Source organism: Phascolarctos cinereus, unplaced genomic scaffold (assembly GCF_003287225.1).
Source record: "Phascolarctos cinereus isolate Bilbo 61053 unplaced genomic scaffold, phaCin_HiC Scaffold_4;HRSCAF=312, whole genome shotgun sequence".
Taxonomy (NCBI): domain Eukaryota; kingdom Metazoa; phylum Chordata; class Mammalia; order Diprotodontia; family Phascolarctidae; genus Phascolarctos; species Phascolarctos cinereus.
In genome coordinates this window covers 728,243,638-728,261,516 of record NW_027555847.1, presented here as the reverse complement: position 1 = coordinate 728,261,516, position 17,879 = coordinate 728,243,638, and the positions used below count along the sequence as shown (strand labels likewise).

Genomic DNA, 17,879 nt, shown 5'->3' with positions numbered 1-17,879 from the left:
CATGACCCTCCCCTGCCCCCCCCAAAGAGAAGATACTCCTAGAAGCCAATGACTTTTTAGGTTATGTCCCCAGCACCTGAGCACCAAGCTTGGACCTGAAGAGTCTTCAATAAATGTTTACTGTAGACCATTAGAAAAGAGTGGAGAGTGGAAGAAAGAACGTGACTACTGGAGTAAAGTTCTGGAAAAGGATCAAGGGGACAGAAAAAGGATCTAACTTCAGCAAGGGCTCAAGACAAGTGTTCCTCTGTGATGGGAATAAAGCAGAGATAGATGATTCTCAGAATTCTGAGAGGAAAATTGGAGGAGCAAGAACCTGACACATCGCCCCAACATTCGCGGCCAAATAAGAGCAACCATGACATAACATTCATAGATTCTCTTCTCTGGGGCCACAGCTGGAAAGGAAAAGACCTTAGAGGTCCAATCTCTTCATGTTACAGTCAAGGAAACTGAGCCTCAGGGAAGTTGGGTGACTGGCCTAGGGTCACAAAGGCATGACGTACCAGGCAGAATGTGAATCTAAGTCCTCTGACACCATACCCAGTGCTTCACATACTGAACCAGCAGCCTCTTTTGAGTAAGCCATGCTCTCAAGACAAATGCCATCAGGTTTCTCTCCAGTGTGAAGAATTTTTTATGCTAAGTGTTGCCCTGGAACTAAAGTCCCACCCACATATTCATTATATACACAAGTAAAGATACTTCTAACTTTGGAACCAGAAGAAATTGGTTAATGACTTTCATAATTTTTAAGGAGGAGCACAGCTGAGGAGATGAAGGCCTGCCAGATGGCTACAACAGTCTTGATAAATTAGGAGAATTAAGACATAGTCACTTGCGAAAATGTAGGGGATGTGGGTGGGATGGGGCTGTCTTAACAAAAGAAGTAAAAGATCTGCAACAGCTGCTGAGAGAAAGCAGGCAAGGGTAGATTTGCTTCATCTATAACACTTCTTTTTGTCTGGAATTTTTCATAAAGGACTTAGCTCAGGCTGAAACCCTTCCCATGTTTATTATATTCATGAGACTCCTGTCCAATGTGAATTATCTGATGTTCAGGAAGTTTTGTGGTCTGGCTGATGGGCTTTCTCCATTCCTTATACACATAAAGTTTCTCTCTCCATTAAAGAGCCAATTATTTAGAAAAAAAGTTATTTTTATTATGAACTTAAACAAGAAACATGAACTCATATATGCAAAGAATAGAGTTTGAAATGGAATTTGTGATAGTCTGGTCTCTCTTTTTTAAGGAGTATAAACATGGTAATAACAAAACTGTCCTTTTGTCTGTGTCCACTCTTTATGAACCGATGTTTAGTAAGGTGTTTGCTCAGAGGGAAAGTCTTCCCTCAGTCATGACATTCATAAAGTTTCTTTCCAACATGAATTTTCTGATGTTGAGTGAGCTGTGATCTCTGGCTGAAGACCTTTCCACACTCACTGCATTCATAAGGTTTCTCACCAGTGTGAATTCTCTGATGTAGAGTGAGTCCTATCCTCTGACTGAAAGCCTTTCCACATTCACTGCATTCATAAGGTTTCTCACCAGTGTGAATTCTCTGATGTAGGGTGAGTCCTATCCTCTGTCGAAAGGCCTTTCCACAGTCATTACATTTATACGGTTTCTCTCCGGTATGAATCGTCTGATGTTGAGTAAGTCCTGACCTATGACAGAAGGCCTTTCCACACTCACTGCATTTATAAGGTTTCTCCCCAGTATGAATTCTCTTATGCAGATTAAGTTGTGACCTCTGGCTAAAAGCCTTCCCACAGTCATTACATTCATAAGGTTTCTCTCCAGTATGAATTCTGAGATGTAGATTAAGTTGTGACCTCTGGCTAAAGGCCTTCCCACAGTCATTGCAAACATAAGGTTTTTCACCAGTATGAATTCTCTGATGGAGATTAAGTTGTGACCTTTGGCTAAAGGCCTTCCCACAGTCATTGCATTCATAAGGTTTCTCTCCAGTATGAATTCTCTGATGTAAATTAAGTTGTGAGCTTTGGCTAAAGGCCTTCCCACAGTCATTGCATTCATAAGGCTTTTCTCCAGTATGAATTCTCTGATGTCTGGTAAGACTTATTCTGTATCGGAAAGTCTTCTCACACTCATTACATGAATAACGATTCTCTGTAGTATGAATTTTATTATGTTGATAATTATGTTGAGTAAGCTGTGCTCTCAGGCGGAATGCCATCCCACATTCATTACATTCATAAGGTTTCTCTCCAGTATGAATTCTCCGGTGTCTAATACGGTGTGTGCTTAAGCGGAATGCCATCCCACATTCATTACATTCATAAGGTTTGTCTCCTGTATGGATTCTGTTATGTCGATTAAGTTCTGTTTTGTGACTGAAGGCCTTCCCACATTCACTGCATTCATAAGGCTTCTCTCCCGTATGGATTCTCTGATGTTGATTAAGCTGAGTTCTCAGGCGGAACGCCTTCCCACATTCACTACATTCGAAAGGTTTCTGTCCTGTATGAATTCTCTCATGTTGAGTAAGCTGTGACCTCTGGCTGAAGGCCTTCTCACATTCACTGCACTCGTAAGGCTTCTCACCGCTGTGGATTGTCAGATGTTGAGTTAGCTGTGTTCTCAGGCGGAAGGCCTTCCCACAAACACTACAGTCAAACGGTTTCTCCCCAGAATGAACTGTTTGATGTTGAGTAAGCTGTGAGGTAAGGTAGAAGGCTTTCTCACATTCATTACATTTAAAATGTTTCTCTCTACTAGATTTTCTATGATTTTTAATAAGTGCTAAATTATACCTAAAGGAGTTTTCACATTCATTACAATTGGAATATATTTTCTTTAAGCACATTTGATTATATTTTCTATAATCTACATAAAGTTTATGTTTTTTCTTGGTAGAATATTTATGGGGACTTTTTCCTACTACTGTCTGTTTTGAAAAGACAATTGGTCCCAGACTGAAGTTTCTGCTATGTTGATTATATTCACAGATTCTCATTTTATTCACAGATTTGTTTACCGTGACTTTCGATGGCTGAAAATGTTTTTCTTCATCGCTTTGCTGATTCTTTAACTTGGCACAATATTCCCAGACTCCTCCTAACTTGGAGATGAAAGGATCATTGCTTTTGAGTATTTCTTGGGATAATCTTTCCATAGAAATGACCAACTTTGGAGGTGACTCCTTGGATTCAAGCAGAGTCTCCCAATCTGAAAAATATAAAAAATGTAAATATTCCCCATTCACCTATCACTTAATTCTCTCCTTTATTCTCCACCAAAAATAGATCTTCTAAACCTATTTCCTCCAAAAACTGCCTTCCACCCAACCAGTTTTTCCAAAGAATAACTCGCTCCCCAGGCGGCTGGGTTTGCTTTTAGACCTTGCTTATTTCATCCGCTCCACAAATTCACTCTTTAACCAGTGTCAGAATTGGCACAATTACTGTTTTATGATGTAACACTGAGAGCTCTTATGGTGTCAGACCCTTTCTCTTATCCCTTTGAAAAATTATTCCCTTTGTTACCCCTGATGTTTTGTTCCTATTTTGAAATTCTACTTCTTGGAGCTGTGATTGAAAATAGCACAAAACTATGGATTAAAGTAACCATTCTGATTGTGTTGGTATGGCCCACCATGGATACTTGAACACCTCCTGTCATCCTATATTTCCATGAAAATAATATGGCACTGGCAGATGTGACAGGCCAAGTCCCCCTACCCCTCTTCCCACCTCCATCACCACACAAGTTGCTTAGTTCTTTTCTTCAAAGCTAAAGAAGTTGTCCCCAAGACTTGAACAGCACAGGGGACTAGCCCCTTGGCTGTGCTGATGTGGCTTCCTGTTTGCCTAAGGGCACCAATGACCTGAGCCCACAGAACACACTTGGCAGATGCCAAGTCAGACTCAGTAGAGTACAAGAGGTCATCTCACACTAACAGCTATGACGGCTAACATTTATGTAGCCCCTACCTTGTGCAGGCCTGTTCTAAGTACTTTCCAAGTATTTTCTTATCTGATCCTCACAACAATCTTGGAAGGTAGGTGATTATCATTCTCATTTTACAGAGGAGGAAACCAAGGCAGGAAAAGTGACTTACTAGGTTCACACAGCTAGTCGATGTCTGAGGCCAGATTTGAATTCAGGTCTTACTGACTCCGGGCACAGCGCTCTATCCACTATGCCAGCTAACTGTCTCACTCTCTGGATGGCAGCTATTCTATATAAAAACAAGTGTACCACAGATGGAAGCAAAGTGGGTAACGCTGGCTGAATATGAGTATCCAGAGAGAGGATACACGTTTACACTGCTATTGTGATAAAGTCATCTCCACTAGTTTTCAGACTGATGTTCCAACTCTCCGTTATCTATCATATCACTGCAAAATACTCCTACCTCCTCTTTATCAATACTCAGTCCCTCAATTTGTTTTCCATCTTTCTGCTATAGATAACTTTTCTAGTACTAAGTCAAACAAAGGCAGTAGGAAAGAGGGTCACCAGTAAAGCCAGAGCCAGGGCAAATAAGCCAGAATCCCAGCAAGACCAGAGACTGGCCAGACGTATAGACTGTGCCCAGAAACAGTAAGAGAGGAGGGCTTCCCCAGAGAGTTCCAAGGGGGTCAGAAACCCATGGCTGGTACCTCAGAAGACACCAGGAATGACATCAGCCAACGTCCGCACAGCAGCACTCATACCAAGATAGCTTAGAGGTGCCTGGCACTGTGCTGAGATACCACAGACGAGCCTGAACCTCAAAGATCTGCGGAGGCTTAATTCTGAAGATGGAGGTCAGTGCAGGAAAGCGCAGGCTAGAGCCAGCAGGGAGAGACAATACGCAGTGGGTGATCCCATCCAAAAGCCTAGCTCAGGAACTAAAACTGAGAAGATGAGTAAACCAAAGAAATCGCCAGTGTGAAAAAGTACTCTATATCCAGATATACCTGATGATCCAGCCTAGGACCCAATAACAACCTAACTGTAGAGATTTAAAAGAAACAAATGGATGTTCTTTTTTTTTTCCTACTTATTTATTTTGCTTTTTGCTGAGGCAATTGGGGTTAAGTGACTTGCCCAGAGTCACACAGCTAGTCAGTGTTACATGTCTGATTTGAACTCAGGTCCTCCTGACTCCAAGGCCAAAACTCTATCCACTGTGCCACCTAGCTGCCCCAAACAAATAGATTTTCACAAGGATTACAGGAATACCTAGGAAAAATGTATCAAGAGATTAAAAAATGAAATTAAAGTTCTGGGGGTAAGAACTAGAAGGAAAATAAGTAGCTTAGAAAACTGTAAACCTTACCCACCAAATGAGACTTTCTCTGAAAACTAAAACAGACCAAATAGAAATCAGTGACTCAATAAGATCCCAAGAAATGTTCAAAGAAAATAAAAATACTGAAAACACAGAAGGCAATGTGAGATATTTGATGTGAAAAACCAAGGAGAGAGAATTTAAGAAGGACTAGATTCCCTGAAAACCATAACATTTTTGGACACTATTTCAACAAAGCAAAAATGAAAATCACTCAAAGAAACCCCAAAAAGAAAGGTCCGAGCATGGCCACCAAAATGCAGCGCTACTGCTGTCATCCAGAAAGAAGCCATCCAGCTCCCAGCAGCCACAGCCCGGACCACACAAGAGCCAGCAGGTTCGGATCTAACTGAGGAGATGCTGGGATTCAGTATTCCAAAGGAGGAGACCAAAGCTACTTCACTTAGTTAACACTAACTTAGCCTACGAGAGTGAGTGGCAAAAGGGGACCCCAAGAGAACAGGCAAGGGGGCAGGCTTTCCAGAATCCCTGAGCACCTGGAAAGAGTTCCATGTGACATGGTGCTAACATCTGAATGGGGGAAAACAAGCATCCCTTCAGAGGCTTGGTGTCTTTGAAGAAAAGACCCTTGACAACTATTGTGTTGTGGCTGTATTTTGCAGTCTGGTGAAGCCCGGGGATCCCTTCTTAGAAGAACTGGCTTATTGCCTACATTTGTAATTGAAGTAAATGCCAAATTTTAGTTAGAGGTTAGTGAAAATGAAGATATTTTTACCATTTAAGTTCAGAGACTCCCTGAAATCGATCCCAAAGGGGTCTATATCCCTATATCTCTTCTTTAAACTAGATCCCAAGTTAAGAACTCTTGGTTTAAAGGGCACAGAAGGAATTAACTAAGAAAAAGGAGAACAGTAATAGACTGATTCTGATCTGGGGGTTTTAAGATGGGAATAAGAAGGTGAAAGTAATATCCTAATGTAGAAAGGATGGAGAAGGGGGTGAAAGTGGCTAATTCTCATTCTTGAGGTGTGCAAGGAGAGAACACAAACATGAGAGGATATGGGGAAGAGTATTATTCAGACTTGCTCTGTCTCCACCAAAGGATACATAGGCTGAACATACAGAGAGCTTGGTATAGAAATGCATTAAACTCCAAATCACTAACTCTTAGAGAAATTAAAGTAAATCTGACAAAAAAAAACAACCCCAAACACACTGAAGGGGCTGTGGAAGAACTGTCACATCAATGCACTGCTGGTGGAGACATGAACCAGTCTGGCCATTTGGGATATGCCCACAAAATAATTAAGCTCTCTGACCCAGAAATGCCATTACCAGGCCCAGGTCACCAAAAAGATCAAACAAAGAGGAAAATGCCCTACATGTACAAAATTATTTATAGTGGCTCTTTTTCTTAAAGTAGAGAAATGGAAATTAAGAGGGTGCCCATGCCATTCTGGAATGGCTAAACAAACATGATCCATACATGTACATGAATATTATTCTTTCATGAGAAACAACAGACTAGACCATGTCATCAAAACAGAAAAATACCCGTAATGAAATGGTACAAAACACAGTCAAACCAGGAGAACAATCTGTACAGAGAAAACAATATCGCAAAGGAAAGCCCTGAAAGACTGAAGGACATTGATCAAAGCGATGACCAGTTAAGTCCCAAGGAGGACTGACGAGGAGGTGTGGTGGCCACCTTCTCAACAGAGCACACACATTCACAAGGCTGTCAGACACACACACCACACGGGCTTGTTTTGCTTCATTATACTTTATAGTAAAAAAATCTCTATCCTAAGCATTTTCACTAGAATTTAATATTTAAAAATCTATTTTCCAAAAAATAAACCATATAAAAGGTCATATAGAAAAAGCAGTTCTCTTGAAAAAAAAATTATCAGTAAGCACATGAATACTTGTTCAAATGCTAATGGTCAGAGGACTTCAAATGATAACGATGAAGAGTCACAAGAAGTAGGTTCAAGGGCCCCTCTGCCACTGCCTATCCCAGTCACCTGGTCACTGCCTCTCTGAACCCCCATGCTCCCTTGCAGCTTGGAATCTGCCCAACAGCCTTGCGCCCATTAAGAGGTCTTGTATATTTGCGCACCAGCTACAACCACATAAGTGGAAACAAACCAAAAAACCTGCTCCTTGTGTGTTCAGCCCATCTATCCTTTGGTGTAGACAGGACAAGTCTGACAGAGTCTACAGTGCCAGAGAGTGCCGCCTTTTCTTCTCAGTCCTGGGAGTTCTGAGGCAGTGCCCTGGCCTATGACCCGTGAGGATGCTCCCTGTGAACGGCAGAGCTGAGTCTCACCTGAAGAGCTGATTCTCCGGGCTCCTCCCCCTGGCTTCCACGGTGCTCCCCCTCGCTCCAGCTGACAAATCACAGACGGTTTGTAAACCACAAGCCCTGCTCATCAGGAACGGGAAAGTTAGGAGCAGAAGCCACCTCAAAACCAAATCCCTGCCCTTGTTTCTTCTGGGGAAATTAGGCGTGCTCGGAGGGGCCAGGGAGGAATACACACAAACTTGGAAGGATGTCTTACTAGCAAGCAAGGTGGTGCACAGACCGAGAAAAGTCTCATGAGATCAATTTCTTTTTTTTGCTTTTTTTTTCTTTTTTTTGCTTTTAGGCAGTTGGGGTTAAGTGACTTGCCCAGAGTCACACAGCTAGTAAGTGTCAAGTGTTTGGTCTGAGGCCAGATTTGAACTCAGGTCCTCCTGACTTCAGAGCCGGTGCTCTATCCACTGTGCCACCTAGCTGCCCCGAGATCAATTTCTTAAGAGGAAGGCAGTCTTTCGTCTTTAGGCACCCGGCTCTGGGCTTTAGGGGAGAATCTAAGGCCTAAGGGAAGGCCATGGGGAGGGTCAACACCTCCAGGGATGATACAACCAAGCTGCCAGCTTGGTGCATAGAGCAAAGCCTGCAGCTTACAAAATAATTCTGTCAGTTGGCCACAAAAAAATTAGCCATCTCTGACCTATTCAGGCCAAATGATAGCTGTTCAGCACTGAAGATGCCCCTATTATATTTACTCAGAAAGAAGCAAAGACCCTCCCCTGGATGGACCCCAAGTCCCGGGGGAGCTTCCTCACCCAGGCACACCAGGTTCCTGAAGTTCTCCAGCATCACCTCCCGGTACAGCTCCTTCTGGGAAGGTTCCAGGTGCCCCCACTCCTCCGGGGTGAAGACCACGGCCACATCCTGGAAGGTCACTGACCCCTGAAACACCAGACATGAATGCTTATCCAGGGACTTGTACAGACTTATAGATCTGGGGAAAGAAAGGAAACTCCCAAACACGACGAGTTCTTAACCCTTTTTGTCAAGGGCCCCACTCTGGTGTCTACTGAAATCTATGCACTTGTTCTCAGAAGCATGTTTTTAAATGCATAAAATAAACACATAGGATTAGGGAGGAAAGCAAACCAAAAGCGGATGGAAACAGAGCGCTCCCTAAAGGCTCGCCACACAGGCTGAGCAGCCACAAGATGCTGTAGTGGGGGGGCGGGACGCAGGCAGGAAGCAGGTTAAGGTCCCACCTCGGACACACCCTAGCTCTGAGCAAGGGGTGCTCCACATCCAAGGAAAGCTCCCTGCATCGATGCAGTCACAGCGCTGCTATTAAAAAGCCACAACTCTGCAGTGCATGCAGTCAGAAGAGCCCCATGTCTGCCTCCAGGCATGCCTAAAGGGAGTGGGGGGGAGTTAACCCAGGGCTAGGATGTGGCAAAGCTGGAGGTCTTTAAAAGGTTCAGGAAACAGCATATTCTGAAGTCTGTTGTGCTTTTTTACAAATGGACGTAGTATAGTTTTTTACTGGATGCTATTTTGTTGGGGGTTTTTTTAGGCAATTGGGGTTAAGTGACTTGCCCAGGGTCACACAGCTAGTAAGTGTCAAGTGTTTGGTCTGAGGCTGGATTTGAACTCAGGTCCTCTTGACTCCAGGGCCGGTGCTCTATCCACTGTGGCACCTAGCTGCCACCTAGCTGCCCCCTAGCAATGTTCACTAGTAACTATGACTCAGGGGCATCCTGGTGATAGGTGCAGTGGATAGAGCACTGGGCCTGGAGTCAGGAAGACTCATCTTCCTAAATTCAAATCTGGCCTCAGACACTTACTAGCTGTGTGATCCTGAGCAAGTCACTTAACCCTGTCTGCCTTAGTTCCTCATCTGTAAAATGAGCTGGAGAAGGAAATGGCAAACCACCCCAGTGTGTCTTCCAAGAAAACCCCAAATGTGGCCACGAAGAGTCAGACAGGACTGAATAGCACCACCTACGACTCAGTTTATACTAGATGCTGAAACATGCAATGAAATAATTGCTCTATTTGAATGTTTTAATGCTGAACTCTTTTTTCTTCATTTTTACATTTAACTTTTTTATTTTCTCAATTACATGTAAGAAAATCTAACATTCATTTTTTAAAATCCCCAGTTCCAAATTCTCTCCATCCTTCCCTGCCCTCCTCCCTCCTTAAGAAGGCAATTTGATATAGATTAGACATGTGCAGTCAAGCAAAACATTTACGTATTAGCCATGCTGCAAAAGAAAACAGACTGAAAAAACAAGACTGAAGAAAGTTTAAAAAAGGATGCTTCAATCTGCACCCATATGCCATCAGTTCTTTCCGGTGGATAGCATTTTTCATTTAAATCCTTTGGAACTGTCTTGAATCACTGTACTGGTCAGAATAGCTAAGTCATTCACAGTTGATCATCATACAAGGTTTCTTTTACTGTACACAATGTTCTCCTGGTTCTGCTCATTTCACTTTGCATCAGTTCATGTAAATCTTACCAAGATTTTCTGAAACCATCCTGCCTGTCTTTCTTATGGCACAATAGTATCCCATCACAATCATATCTCACAACTTATTCTTCTATTCCACAACTAAAGGGCACCCTCAATTTCCAATTATTTGTCATCACAAAAAGACCTGCTATATTTTTATATTTTATATGTCCTTTACCTTTTTCTTTGACCTCTTTGGGGTACAGACCTAGTAGAGTGCTTTGAGGGGTCAAAGAGTATGCACAGCTTTATAGCCCTTTGGGCAGTTACAAATTTTTCTCCAGAATGGCCGGATCAGTTCACAACACCAACTTTCCCCCCTCACCATTAATGTCCTAATTTTTCTACATCTCCAACATTTGTCGTTTTCCCTGTCATGTTAGCCAACCTGACAGGTGTGAGGTAGTACCTCAGAGTTGTTTTAATTTGCACTTTCTCTAATGAATGGAGACTTAAGTGCATTTTTTTCATATGACTATGGATAGCTTTGATTTCTTCTGAAAACAGCCTGTTTATATCCTTTGACCATTTATCAGCTGGAAAACGACTCACATCCTTATAAATTGGACTCAGTTCTCTACAGCTTTGAGAAATAAGGCCTTTAACAGAGATACGGGCTGTAAAAAATTGTTCCCAGTTACTAGCTTCCCTTCTACTCTTGGATGCATTGGTTTTGTTTTTGTGAAACCTTTCTAATTTGATGTAACCAAAATTATCCATTTTACGTCTCATGATGTTATCTCTTGTTTGGTCATAAATTCTTCCCTTATCCATAAATCTGACAGACAAAATATTCCATGCTCTCATAATTTGCTTATGCTATTAACCCTTATTTCTAAATCATGTATCCACTTTGACCTTATCTCTATATATAGTGTAAAATGTTGGTCTATACCTAGTTTCTGCCAAATTGCTTTCCAGTTTTCCCAGAATTTTTGGTCAAATACTGATTTTTTTTTTGTCCTCAAAGCTTGGATCTTTGGGTCTGTCAAACACTAGATTACTATGGTCATTTACAACTGTGTATTGTGTACCCCATTCCACTGATCCACCACTCTATTTCTTGGCCAGTACCAGACTGTTCTGAGGATTACCGCTTTGTACTATAGTTTGAGATCTGGCACAGCTAAGCCATCTTCCTTCACTTTTTTTTTTCCATCGATTCCCTTGACATTCTTGGCCATTCCTTCTTCCAGATGACTGTTTTTACTATTTTTTCTAGCCCTATAAAATAATGTTTTTGGTAATTTGATTGGTATGGTACTGAATTAATTCTTAACAACTCTGTGAGGCAAACAGCAGAAGTAAACACTTTGCTCATTTTAAAAATGGGAAAAATATAATAAATGGAAGGTGACAGATCACAACAGAGGGTCCTATAGCTAAAGTTGACATTGCATGCTATGCTCTTCTACGTCACCATGACCAAAGGACTCACATCCTGGGGGTAGGGGGAGTGGGGGATGGACTCAGAGGGCAGAATGAACCATATTTTTTTTGACATGGCTAGCACAGGGATTTTTTTTAACCTAATTATATGTATACATAATTATAAGAGTTTTATTTTTCTTCCTTTTTTTTTTTCAAGGAAGGCAGGGGGTAAGTGGGTAGGGGAAAATATTTTTTTAATAGGAAAAAATTTTTTAAAAAAGAAGGAAATTAAACACACATGTACCTCACCCCCAGAAGAACTAAGTCACAAATTTCTATTTTGTCATTTATTGAAAATCATCCGTTTTCCATGTCTTATTAATGTACAATTAAGTATTAATTTACAATTAGAGAAACAGAGCAGCACCACTGCATTAATAACAAGTAGGATTTTGACTAAATGAAATACTCCCAGCCCCTTCTAACATTTCTTTAGAACGGCACAGTCTCAGACTCATGCAGCAACTTTCCTGGAGGGGCCTCCGTGGAAGGTCCACTTTGACTCACACAAGTTTACCCTGGCACATAGATTCTGGATTCTAGTCGGTAAAGAAGGTTTCCTCCAACATCCCCTTTTACTGGGAACTATTAATTGAGCCCGTTCATTTCTGACCTAATGGCTGACATAATTCTAGTGTTTTTGTCTTCACTGAAGTCTTACAAACATGTAAGGTATAATTACCTAGTTTTCACAGGACAGAAATCTGATGCTCGGACAGTATGACCTGAGCCTGAATGCAGCCAACTCCTTCCACAAGAAAACGCCTCTAATGTGTCACATTTACCGCGTAGAGGAAGCTGCTTCTGATTCCCCCCACAGCCAGACAACCCCTGATACAGGTTCTGGTCTTCTCTTGACTTCTTGTCCACCTGTTAGACAGCTTCACCTAAATAAGCACACACTCGGAGGTTGCCACCTTCCCCATCTCTCCTCATCCCCACCTTGATGACTCAACCAACCCCAAAGAAGATGGGATTCAGGGAAGCATCAGAAGCCTCGGCAAGCTCCTACAGGCCCTTCCTTCTCTGAACACAGCCAGCACAGTGCCTTCAAGACTCACCAGGGAGCTCCAACAACAGCCCTGCCTGCCCACCTGGTGGTCACCCCTCAGTCTGCAGGAAAAAGAGAGACAGCGGGGACAGGTGCAAGCCTCTCCTTGGTCGGGCACGGCGTCCTGCTTCTAATACTTCCTCTTTCCCTAGGTCTACCCTGATGCCCTCATCAGGCAGGGGGCCGCAGTGCCCATGAAGTCGCTTCAGTCAGTCACCACCAAAACCCTCACATGAAAGCAGTGCTGGCAAAGCAGATCCCCTGTGGGCTGTGGCATTGAACCAGCAGCCACCACACGTGTCCGTCTCCACTCCCTGCCATCTGTCGGCAGCTGGCACTGTGGAACACCAGCTTCTCATCACACGCCCAGGAGGCACGGGGGACTGAAAGTCCCAAGGACAGGGCTCTTCACTCCGGGAGTGTCTTGGCTCCTGCCTTCAGGAGGACTTGCCTCATCAGCTAACCTGCTTCCGGACACAGTCCCAGCTGACTCTCTCCAGCCTCTCCTTAAGTCCATCCAGGCCTCAAGACACCTCAACTCACAAAAAAAAAAAAAAGGTCTTCAGAAACAGGGGAAATGGAAATGGTTCAGACAGCTCCTTCCTTCCTAGAAAGGTTTTGGGGACCAGCTGGTAGAATGATGGAGAGCTCTGCTTTTTTAATGAGTTATGTGGTATAAGGTAGAACTTTATTTATTTATTTATTTTGGTGAGGCAATTGGGGTTAAGTGACTTGCCCAGAGTCACAATGCTAGTGAGTGTCAAGTGTCTGAGGCTGGATTTGAACTCAGACCCTCCTGACCAGGGTGGATGCTCTATGCACTGCCACCTTGCTGCCTCTGGAAAGGCAGAACTTTATAATCGTGGTAAGGCCAGCTCACCTAGAAAACAAAGGGGATCCTTTGGCTGGTGTGTGGTAATCTTGGGAGTCTCCCCCTGGCCTCAGGCCTCTTCCTGCAACTGCTGGTTCTGCTTCTAGACCAAGATTCACACACAGCCGCCATGTCCCCCTGAGTCTTCTCCAGGCTAAACAAGGCCAGCTCCTTGAATCTACAAGCATTTATTAACTACTTATGAGGTCAGGCTGGGTACCCTGGGGGGGGGGGGGGAGGGAGGCACGCGTCCTAGTGCCCAGAGCGTCAGGTCTGGGGTCAGGAAGACTCATCTACCTGAGTTCAAATCCAGCCTCAGACACTTCCTAACTGGGTGGCCCTGGGCAAGTCACTTACCCTCTGACTGCCTAACAAAGTGAAGCCACCAGAGAAGGAAATGGCAAAGCACTCCAGTACTGCTGATGAGAAAACCCCAAACAGGGTCACGAAGGACTGAACAACAACTAAGGAGAAGGGAATCATTCTAACGTCTCGGAGGTAAGGGCAGTCAGAAGCAGAATTTGGGAAGGAAAAATTTGGCAAAATGTGGGAGAAAATTTTTTAAAACTGAAGGAGAACAATTTTGTCCTCCAGATTCTACTTTTTGGCAGGAAAAGAAACAAGATCGAGAAAAGTTAAGGAAGATATTAAGAGGTATTAAAGAGGATACTGGAGGAGTAGGGACTGAGCCAGGTCCACGAACAAGGAGGAAGTGGGTGGCAGATGATGAGAAGAGGTAGATGCGTTTACAACCTAGGCACCATCCTCCCTCCTTCCTCTCGTCCCTTACCCCAATCAGCTGCCCTGGCTATCATGTACCTTTAGAATGAATGGATGAAGCATTTATGAAGCTCCTGCTATGGGCAGAGCTTGGTGCTAAGTGCTAGGGATGAAGACACACATAAACACCCCTCCAACTTGGCCCTCCTCTCCTGTGACACTGCACCCCCAGCCACAGACCCTCAACACCTCACACCTAGACCCGCAACAGCTGCTGGGGGGCCTGCCTGCCTCAAGACGTCCCCATTCTCACACCAAAGCGATTTTCCTAAAGCAAGATCGGATCATCTTACACACCCCTCCCCCCCAAGTAACTCCATTGGCTCCCAGATCAAATACAAAAAAGCCTGTGGCTTTGAATAAACCCTTTATAATCTGGCCCTTTCTGCCCTTCATTTCAAGGAGGACCAATGACATGACAGGATGATGGCATGCCTCATGCATGCACTGGATGTAAGGGAGGCAGAGCTTCACAAAGCCCTCCGTCACTCTCTCTTCCAAGTCACTGAAGTCCAGTGGCACGACAAAAGACAGATAACCAGCAATGGCCCAGGCTGCAGCAGATGACCTTGGCTTCTCCATGTCTGACCAAGCTCCAAGCGCTCCATAGCGTCTGCATGCTGCCTTCACGGTTTGTGGAACCGTTCTCATCGGCCCATTCCACCAGGGAAGTCTCTACATGTTTGGGCAGAAGTCCCCTAACTCACCAAAGGGCTGGAAGGGTTATCCTGCTTAACCTGGTTTAACCTGTCTACCCGGGTGTGGCTGCTGCAGATGCTACAGCTTTGTGAAAGTGAGAGTTGGGTGAAGGCCCAGGAGCAGCCTGGAAAGGGGCTGGAGCTCCGCACCGGAGGCGCTCTCCTCCCCAAGGCTCCATGCATCCCGGCAACGCTGGCCGGCTGGCACTTGAGACTCTCACCTCCCAACTTCAGCTGTTCTCCGTGGCTGCCCACATGCCGGGAAAGTTCTCTCTCCCCTTCATGGTTGTGCCATTCTCTGCTGACTGTCTCCAGCTTCTCCTGTTCCCAGGCTGTCTCTCCTGTTAGACCACGAGCCCGCTGAGGGCGGGGACTCCCTGCTTTCTGCCTTTCTTTATGGCCCCAATACCTGGCACATATCTGGTACACAGGAGGCACTTAATAAGTGCTTGCTGACAAGTGCTCTCCTTCCCCAAATATCTTGTATTTGATTACTTTGCTCATGTTGATAGGAACGCTTTATATTTATGCTGCATGTATCTATATACGTACAGGGGAGCAGAGACTTTTCATCCTCTGTACTTGTATCCCCAGTGCCTGACGCACAGTAGGAGCTTGAGAAATGCTTGTTGAGTAAGAGAAACAAGCAGGAAAGGAAATGACATCAGCTTAATGAATCTACACCAATGTAAAACACATGCACTTAATATCAAAGCAGCCAAATGATTAGAAGGGAACCAAAGCGGAATTTGAACGCAAGGTAAACAGATCCTTAAGAGGGTCTAGAGACCGGCCAGGTTCACCAGTCAGAACTTCACAAATTCAACAGCAGGGTAAACAACCTTAAATAAAAAAACTAGATTTAATAAATCTAGGGAGACTTCCAAATGGAAACTTTAGCCAAGACACGTATTTCTCAGGCTCTCATGTGACTTGGACACACACACACACACACACACACACACACAATCAAGTATTAGGGCACAAAGAACTTAACACCAACAAAAAAGGGGAGAAAGTTAAAACAAATTAGACCATGACATAATAAAGAAAAAGAGAAAAGAGGCAAAACTGGAGACAAAAGACTCTGTGCACCTAACAGTGCCTGGATCAAGACCAAGCTGTAGAAACAATGACCTTAAGAAGAACACAGCAGACAGCAGAGAGCTCACCTGGCGGTGGCCGGCTGTCCCAAGTACAGGGGTCATTCTTCCGCTTCAAGGTTCCTTCTCTTGAAGGAGAGTTGTCTAAGGCGGAGCTGGGGAGGAAAAGGAACCAGAAGCGGGGTTACCAAGCTCTACTGCTAACAGTCAACCGGGGGCAGGGCAGCCACCTCAACTGGACCCCATTGGCAGCTTTGCCAAGCATCCTCCCCTCGAGCTGGACACTAGCAAACCTACTTTAGCCATAGGGTACGCGGCTAACTGTCCGGTTCCCACCCCTAAGCGCTAGACCAAGGTGACGGCTGAGGTCGGGGCTCTGTGAGGACTATATTGACCCGGTAGGTATCGGGGAACTCCCCTTCTTTCCAGGGGAGCAGGGCAACGGACTTAAGGGCTCGGGGCTGCTCGACACCCCAGTGATGCTTCCTCTAGACGAGCCTGGGGATGCCCGGGGCTTGAAGCCCCGGGGCTGTCCCGGGAGCCACGGCCACAGCTTTGGTCCCTTCCTCGGGCATCCTTCTCGCATCTACACTGGTGCCGGCAAGCCTCCGCAAGCTCCCGCCTCGCCTGGCAGCTGCAGACTAGTCCCTCCGCCCATGGCCGGCTCTTCTCCGAGGGTAAACGCCTCTGTCGTCCGTTAGGGTCCCTCCTCGCCGGGCTCCCTCCAAGGCGTTTACACCGCCTTCCTCAAGCACCTTCTGCACGGAGCCCTCCCTGATTCCCGCATAGGACACCCTTCCTGGGCACAAGTCCCCCCCCGCCCCCCAGGTGCTGATCAGGGTCGGACGGCAGTTCGCAGGTGACCCCTCCTGCCGCGCCCCTACCCCACTTCACAGCCCAGGAGAGTGTGACTTGGTGTGCAACCCAACTGACAAGACACTTGAACCCAGGGACTCCCTAGGCTCCGGCCCACCCCGCCTCCATGACCCCGGCCACCCGCAGGGACCTCGCTCCTTCCTCTCGCTTGGGTGGGGTCCAAGGGGAATCCAAGACCCCCCCACCCCCGCTGCACACCCAAACCCCTGCCCTCGGGGTGCTTCCTCCCAGCAGGAGCAGCCTTGGAGCCCAAGGTGGGGTCCTGCCCTGGGGGGGGGGTCGTCTGACCCCCGGGGCACGGAGGGGAGCAGGGTCCAGGATCAGAAACTGGGGGTTTCAAGGTCATCGAGTCTTTTACAAAAAAGGAAACTGAGGCCGGAGCCGGCGCGGGGACTGGACAGCACGGCAAGGCACGGCCAGGGTCCGCGAGGGGCAGCCCGGGGGATTGCGGGGCTGTGCCGAGGACGCTAGGCCGCTCCCTCCCCTCCTACCTCTCGGGGCTCCGCCCCTGGCTGCCACCTTCCTAGACTCCCCGCCACGCCCAGGCTCAGGCTGGGGAAGCAGGAACCCGCCGGGCACAGGAGCGAAGCGGAGGTGACGTCACGCTCCCCCCTCCCCCGCTCTCATGGCTAACGAGTCCCTTCTGAAGGGCAAAGCCTTCTGGGAAACGTAGTCCGGATTCCTGCGGGGCTCCGTGCGCATGCTCGAATCCCGCCACCTGCGCAGGCGCTTTCTGCCGTTGGTCCCCGAAGCTGGACTGGTTCCCGTGGCAGTCTGCCCCTCCCTGGTCTCCCGGCGCCGGCTAAGCCTGACCTCCCCGGCCCTGACCATCCGCCCACCCCAGGACCCCGGCCGCGGGAGCCCGACCCAGGCCCGTGACTGATCCCGCAGAGCCCTCGGATCGCCAGCGCTGAGCCCCTCCCCCACCCCAGCGCGCCGGGCCTCAGTTTCCCCCTTTCTCAGGGGGCCCAGGTCCCCACCCTCTCT

General features: G+C 46.1%; 2 protein-coding genes across 2 annotated transcripts in view; both read right to left on the bottom strand.

Annotated features, from left to right (window-relative positions):
• Positions 1–1,138: 1,138 nt before the first annotated feature.
• Positions 1,139–17,879, bottom strand: part of LOC110201792 (uncharacterized) — a 67,077-nt gene continuing 50,336 nt past the window's right edge. The window contains exon 6 of the mRNA XM_078154513.1: positions 1,139–2,688. Coding sequence (XP_078010639.1) covers positions 1,353–2,688 — 1,336 coding nt within the window. The 3' untranslated portion in view covers positions 1,139–1,352. The remainder of the gene's footprint in view (positions 2,689–17,879) is intronic.
• On the bottom strand, positions 3,085–17,493 carry LOC110201786 (putative KRAB domain-containing protein ZNF788). Its single transcript, XM_020977690.2, has 5 exons — positions 17,384–17,493; positions 16,086–16,171; positions 8,382–8,508; positions 7,600–7,660; positions 3,085–3,193 (listed from the first exon to the last, which is right to left on the bottom strand). Exons 2-5 carry the CDS (start codon positions 16,119–16,121, stop codon positions 3,175–3,177), a joined length of 243 nt encoding a protein of 80 aa, XP_020833349.1. The 5' UTR covers positions 16,122–16,171; positions 17,384–17,493; the 3' UTR covers positions 3,085–3,174.